The 6962-nt window shown below is 33.9% G+C and overlaps 1 protein-coding gene across 4 annotated transcripts; it reads left to right on the top strand.

Annotated features, from left to right (window-relative positions):
* On the top strand, positions 1–6501 carry LOC120075196 (ACT domain-containing protein ACR4-like). 4 transcript variants are annotated; one of them, XM_039028396.1, is made up of 9 exons: positions 1–273; positions 364–563; positions 4139–4211; positions 4300–4345; positions 4430–4544; positions 4633–4700; positions 4786–5379; positions 5464–5568; positions 5664–6501. In XM_039028396.1, the coding sequence occupies exons 2-9, from the start codon at positions 548–550 to the stop codon at positions 6003–6005; spliced, it is 1359 nt and encodes a 452-aa protein (XP_038884324.1). In that variant the 5' UTR covers positions 1–273; positions 364–547; the 3' UTR covers positions 6006–6501. The 4 variants fall into 4 exon arrangements, with proteins under 4 accessions (XP_038884324.1, XP_038884325.1, XP_038884326.1 ...); XM_039028397.1 differs by having other exon boundaries at positions 257–563; XM_039028398.1 differs by lacking the exons at positions 1–273; positions 364–563 and adding an exon at positions 3318–3893.
* Positions 6502–6962: the final 461 nt, after the last annotated feature.

Here is a 6962-nt window from a genome sequence, read left to right as displayed (position 1 = left end):
GGCAAATCTGAACATGAACAGAGGAGTTTCAGATTGCCATACCATCATCGAACGTCTTGTCTTTTCAAATGCTTAGAAACCGTACACCCAAAAAAGCAATCCGATTCTCCATTACAAAGCCCGAAGAAGATCCATTATTATCATCAATAAAAAACAATGTTCATCAAGAAACGGAGATCAAAACCAGCAAATTCTGCCGATTCTGAAGAGAGGAAAAAAAAAAAAAAAAAAAAAAAAAGCGCGGCAGACCAATTTTTGATGATCTTTCTTTCTGTAAGTAAAGTTCATAATAACTTATATGCACAAGCATCTCTGAATGTTCCACTCGGCTACGCCACTAATAGGCCTGAAATTGAACTGCAGCACCTACGTATGCAGAAGGACAGAGACAGAGAGAGAGTGTGTGTGTGCCCTAAATCGCACAAACAGGCATTGTAGAAATTTTGGGGGGTTGGGAGGGACGATGAAGGATCATTGATCATGTGACAGCACCACGAGGCCGGCCGGCAGTCGCCTTAAGACACGCGCGCACCAAGTGTTTGACAAAATGCCAAAACCAGGAGGTTAGTGTTTTGTTTTGTTTTGTTTTGCCCTAACCGTTATCTTGCTCACTGCTAAACTAAGTTTAATTTGTTGTTTGCGCTTAACTTGCGCGTATGCGCACCAAGTGTTTGACTAAATGCCAAAACGAGTAGGTTAGTGTTTTGTTTTGCCTGTATGACAAACCCCCACTACTAAACTAAATTTAAATCATGTCCGTCACTTTCAAAATATTCAATTTTATCTCATATTAATCTTTATATCTTCGATGTATGGTTTTAGTTTTTATACTTTTAACTTTTATTTATTTTGATTTATGTATTTTTAACATGATCACTTTAGGAATGTACTTCAAAAGAAGAATGATTTTGACCCTTCTTTAAGCAAATCATATACAAAAGGATTTTTTTTTACCCACCGAAAAAACTAATAAGAATTCATCTTTCTTTAGAAAAATATATATTTATCACATGATAGATTTTTATTAGAAAATTGATTGGGTTGCTCAAAGATAAGTGCAACTCAACAATCAAGTTTTTCTCTAAAAAAAAACATAAGGCTAAATTATAAGTTTACTTCCTAAGTTCAAGCTTATGTCTAAGTGAGTCTTTGGGGCAAGGAGTGAAATATTGAGTTTCAAGGAGTTATGAAATTTAGAGGGTTGTGAACTCTTAGGCACCATTTGAGGCAAAGATTATCCTAAGACTATAATAACAAACTCTTGCTACAGTAAATACATTTCAAAACCCCCAATTAACTACAGTTAACACTATTTTAAAACTCCATCTACTACAATATTTACTATTTGCTACAGTTTTTACTATTTTACATTCATAATTTTTTTATTCTTTGCTACAGTATTTACTATATCATTCTCAAACTAAAATAATTTACATGTCAAATACATACTATTATAATTCAAATTAAAATAATCTACACCCCAAACACAAATTAGTATAACCCAACGATAATAATCTAGGACGAAAATAATCAACTTCTTGCCCCAAGTATCCCTTTAGGGTTCACAACAGTATAAGGAGCCGATAAATTATAAAAATGATGCTTTTTTGTAGTGGGATGCACAAACTTCTTGGACCAAACAATAGAGTTCCCAATTTCTACTTCCCAATTCTTTGGGCCATAGACACCCTAAATAGGTCATTGAACTTATAATATTATGTGCAATAGTTCTATGACATATTTTTTTTAAAAAAAATTAAATGATATATTTTTATTTAAAGTCGAATTTTATGTCTAATAGGGTCATAAAGTTTCAATTTATTGTGTATTAGATTAGTGAGTTTTAAAAACTTCGAATAGGTAAATGTCATGTTAAACACAAAATTAAAATTTTATATACCTATGGAGACAAAATTGTAAATTTAGAAAACTTATTAGATATTTTGAATAATTCATGAACGGAATAAATACGAACTTGAAAGTGTGTATATCAACCTAAGCACGACTAGTTATGATATCAAACATATTCTTATAAAAGTTAAGACATTTGATTCAAATGATTTGCTCCATCTTGTTGGAGTAGAAAAGAAACCGTGATTCATGCCACAGTAATGAAGCCAAAATAAATAAAGCGACTACAATGATAATTTTTTGTTGTTTTTTTGTTTTTTTTGGTAAAGGGACTAATAGATGTTTTAAAAGTAAAGTGAGAATAAAAATTTGAAAATAAAGACATTAAAAATGAAATTTACATTCGAAATTGACCAACCATAATAGAACATAATTAAACCATATCAACTAACATCCCCTCCATAAAGTGTTATCTTATTATATTATTAGCAATGCATTGCGTGCATTACGTTGAATGGGTTCGATTAGACACTGAAATTCTGGTAGTTGATTGGTGTCTGTCTAATGTTTATTGCTATCCGAGCTGTATTTGGGCTGTTCCTTTTTCTAGTCCTACTCACTCTTTTGCCAGGGCTTGAATATGTCATTTGATTTTATTTAAGGGTTTGTTCATTTAAAGTAATAGGCATGCCGCATGCACAACTTTTTTTTTTTTTTTTTTTTGGGAGGGGGTAATGAATGCCCATTTATCAAACAACGTGTTCAAGTCCAATTAGGATGGATTTTATTTGTACAATATATATTTTTTCTAATTTTTTTCTCTTTCATGTGGACTTAATTTTAGATATTATTATATGACATGGGGAAGAAACGTTGTGGGAGCTGAACTCTTTATATGATGTAAACGGTGCTTTCTTAAAGGAAAAAAATTGTAGAATTATTTGAAAATTTTCAAAAGATAAAAATGTTAAGGGGTGAGAGAGAAAGTGTTCTATGGATGATAGCCACCTATTTCATGTATCATAAAATATCATTTGAGTTTCTTGACAACAAAATAGTTGTCAAATAGTTGTCTCTAGAGATTAATGTTTGTTCAAATTCACCTTCTCATTATTTTATACAAAGTTTTACTTTTATATTTATTTGTGATGTGAATCGTAATAGTTAGAAACGAGGGAAAAATTAACAAATATAATTAGTGGTTTTGGGGTTCTGGTTCTAGGCTGAGTTTAATTTTAGTGAACAATTACTAAAGTGAAGTATTGACCTAACTTCCTTAATTAAATGAAATGGAAGCTGTCAGCTTTGCACATTTTCAATGAGCTACACCACATACAACTAACAATAATTATTACATCCTCAGTTACCCCTCAACTTGTTAAAAAAACAAAAAAAACAGTTATGAGCGTTAATACACGCAATAAAATTGACCATAAGTTGTGGGAAGATTTGGCGCCGGTTCGGGTTCGCTCTAGCTCCATAAACCTTGGAGCTGTTTCAGGTTTGAACCCTCCAACAACACGTGTACTGGCTCCGTCGCCGACGTCCAAAGATCCCGCCGGCCAGTGAAATTCTCTCGGATGATGATATGAAAGTGCTGATTCAGAATGACTGAGATTGGAAGGGTAAACACAAGGACAAAGAGACCAAATAATGGAGATTAAATCTCTATTATAATTAAATAATTCGAAAAAAGGGGTTGAAAGAGAGAGAGAGAGAGAGAGAGGGGAAGTGGGGAAGAAGTGTTGTGTGTTTTCTTGTACTTTTTTCAAGTTGCAGGTTTTGGAGTATCGTGTCGGGAGGTCTTATTTTTTTACTATTATCTTTTTGGTAAAAAAATGAATTGATTTTTCAAAATACTTTGTTTCAATTTCAAACCTTCTCAAAGTGAGCTCTAGATCCCCTTGGGCTTGTGTATATAATCTATGCCTTTGCTTTCTCGTTGTTGAGTACAAAACCTTGTTTGCGGCGTTTGAGAGAAAACTAAGAAGAAACCTTGAACATTCTGAAATAGATTACTAATCTTCAGAGATCGCAAATGGGTATGTCCTCTTCTGTTTTTTTTGCTATTTTGCTTGCCTTACCTTTACTCTGTTCTTCGATTTCTCTGTCTTATTTGGGGTTCTAGTCTTCTCTGGCTCTCTTGTTTGGGTTTCTTTTCACTATTCTGTTATCATAGATCTCTCTCTATGGTCGTAGCTTTTGAACTTGTTTTCCTATTGGCTTTCCAAAATTACCCAATCGTATGTTATTTGTTGGTCTAATTACCCTTTTTCTCTTATCACAGCAATCGACATGAACTTTTCCAGTGATATTGATGATGAATATGTGAAGTTGATTAGAAGAATGAATCCACCCAGGTACATAATTTCCTTCATTTCTCTGAATGAATAAACATAACTTTCTTCCGTACAAAAAATAAGCTTTAAAGTTATTATCTTTTTTCAGGGTTGTAATTGACAATGATGCCTGTAAGGATGCTACTGTAATAAGGGTATGGTTTTTTGAACTCTGTTTCTTGTTTGGTGAAATCTATCATTTGGGTTAGTTGATACTCATTTCAACCATTTTGTCTCAGGTAGATAGCGCTAACAAACATGGGATTCTTCTTGAAGTCGTTCAAGTCCTTACTGATCTTAATCTTATCGTCACCAAAGCCTATATTTCTTGTGATGGTTGCTGGTTCATGGATGGTAAGTTTCTTTTCTTTTTCTCATTCTTCCTCTTATATGGAATCTCTCCCCCATCAAGATCTTCATTTGGTTTTGGCTTATTGAACAGTTTTTAACGTCACCGATCAAGATGGAAACAAAGTTACAGATGAAGGGGTTTTAGACTACATCAAAAGGGTATATGCCTGTTTCTATATTTCTGTTGTATCTTCCACGTGTTTCATTCAATTAATACAACTCGGTTTTGTTTTCTTCTTTTCAGTCGCTTGAATCGGATTCTTGTTTTGCACCTTCCATGAGATCTGTGGGTGTAAAACCATCTGTTGATTACACAGTAATTGAGCTTATTGGCAATGATAGACAAGGATTACTTTCTGAAGTCAGTGCTGTCCTCACTCACCTCAAATGCAACGTTGTGCACGCTGAGGTGTGGACTCACAACACACGTGCGGCCGCCGTTATGCACGTTACAGACGATGAAACTGGTTCTGCAATTACTGATCTTGAGAGGCTGTCTAGGATCAAGGGATTACTCAGTAACGTACTAAGGGGAAGCAATAACAGGTCCAATGGAGCTAAGACTGTTGTTTCTCATGGAGTCACTCACATTGAGAGAAGGCTTCATCAGATGATGTTTGCTGATAGGGATTATGAACTTCTCGATGAGGATGTCATGGAAGAAGAACAAAGACCAAATATCAAGGTTGTGAATTGGTGTGATATAGACTATTCTGTTGTTACCATTCGGAGCAAAGATCGACCGAAACTTCTTTTCGACACTGTTTGCACTTTGACAGACATGCAATATGTGGTTTTTCATGCCAATGTAGTTGCTGAAGGGACAGAAGCATATCAGGTAAAAATACAACCAAGAGATAATATGGATTGTTCTCTCTTTATTCTTGTGGTTTATCTTATCTTCTCTATTTTGAATTTGTAGGAATATTACATTAGACACATAGATGGATCTCCTGTTAAATCTGATGCAGAGAGACAAAGAGTAATTCAATGTCTTGAAGCTGCCATCAGAAGAAGAGTGTGTGAGGTGAGTGAAGGACTAAAATATCATATCCTTGAAACTAATGAATAGATTTTTCAGCTTTGTTCAAATTGTTGATTTGTTTTTCCATCTTCTTTCAGGGGTTGAAGCTAGAGTTATGCACAACAGATAGAGTTGGGCTTCTTTCTGATGTTACCCGCATCTTTCGAGAGAACAGTCTGACTGTCACAAGAGCAGAGGTAACAACGAAAGCCGGTAAGGCGATTAACACGTTTTATGTCCGCGATCCATCGGGGTATCCAGTCGATTCGAAGACGATAGATTCGATCCGAGAATTGATCGGGCAAACAATACTGAAAGTGAAAGGAAGTAGTAGTCCTAAAGATCAAAAACAAGTTTCTCAGGATTCACCTACCAGGTTCCTATTTGGTGGTCTTTTTAGATCTAGATCTTTTGTTAATTTTGGGTTAATAAGGTCTTAATCATGAAGAAACATAGTGCTGCTACTCAAAACTGACATTAAGCCTATCATGTAAATGACCTCACCATAAAATACAACTTAGGAACAAAAACATAGAGCAGCATCAGCTTCTATATATTCCTTGGGCACAAGAATTAGTGTCTTCTTTTAGCTTTTAGTTTTCTGATGTACCAAAAATCAAGGGGAGAAAAAAAATCTCAACTCCCCCCCCCCCCCAAAAAAAAAAAAAAGGTTAATTTTTATTAATTATGTTTGTTTATTTGGTTGGGGTAACATGGGTAGAATGAAGGGTTGACATTTATTTTGGATTTGAGCACAAATTTCTAAAAAGTTTTCCAAGGTCGAGGAACCAACATGGAAGGATCTTGTTAATTATTATATGTATGTATATATATTTGGGTTAATTTTTTAAGAAGACTTTGAAATGAAAGTTAACGAACCTTGATATTTTCAATCCCTCCAATATGGAATGAGAATAGTGGTTTGAACTTTGAGTAGTTTTTGATTGATACTTATTAAACAAAGTCTAGATACTTTGATGATGGGTGGTGGCCTTTTTAACATCACTTTCAGATCAAGACATACACCTACTATATGAGTTGTGTTATAACTAATAACAATTGCTAGGTAGATTTTTTAGAATTTTCCATAAAATGACATCAAAAAGAGGGGAAAAAAGAAAAGAAAAAAAGAACATTTAGCGAGGTGGTTTTGATCAAGACTTCTAAAAGGTAGTCACATGACGTTTATGCAAATCTATGTCTTAGATCTAAATATGATGTATCCAAAAAATTGAGATATATTTATTCTAGAGATTTTTTTTAACGAAAATAAAAATATTAATTTATATCTCTAAACTTGTAAATCAACTTAAACCAAGATTTTCGTTTTAAAATTGTTGATTGTGCAATTTTGTAAATCTCTTTTAAATGCATGGATTAATGTAAATATTAGAGGA

The sequence above is a fragment of the Benincasa hispida genome, chromosome 4, assembly GCF_009727055.1.
Source record: "Benincasa hispida cultivar B227 chromosome 4, ASM972705v1, whole genome shotgun sequence".
NCBI lineage: Eukaryota > Viridiplantae > Streptophyta > Magnoliopsida > Cucurbitales > Cucurbitaceae > Benincasa > Benincasa hispida.
The sequence above is the reverse complement of the archived record's forward strand: the minus strand, read 5'-3'. Positions and strand labels throughout refer to the sequence as shown.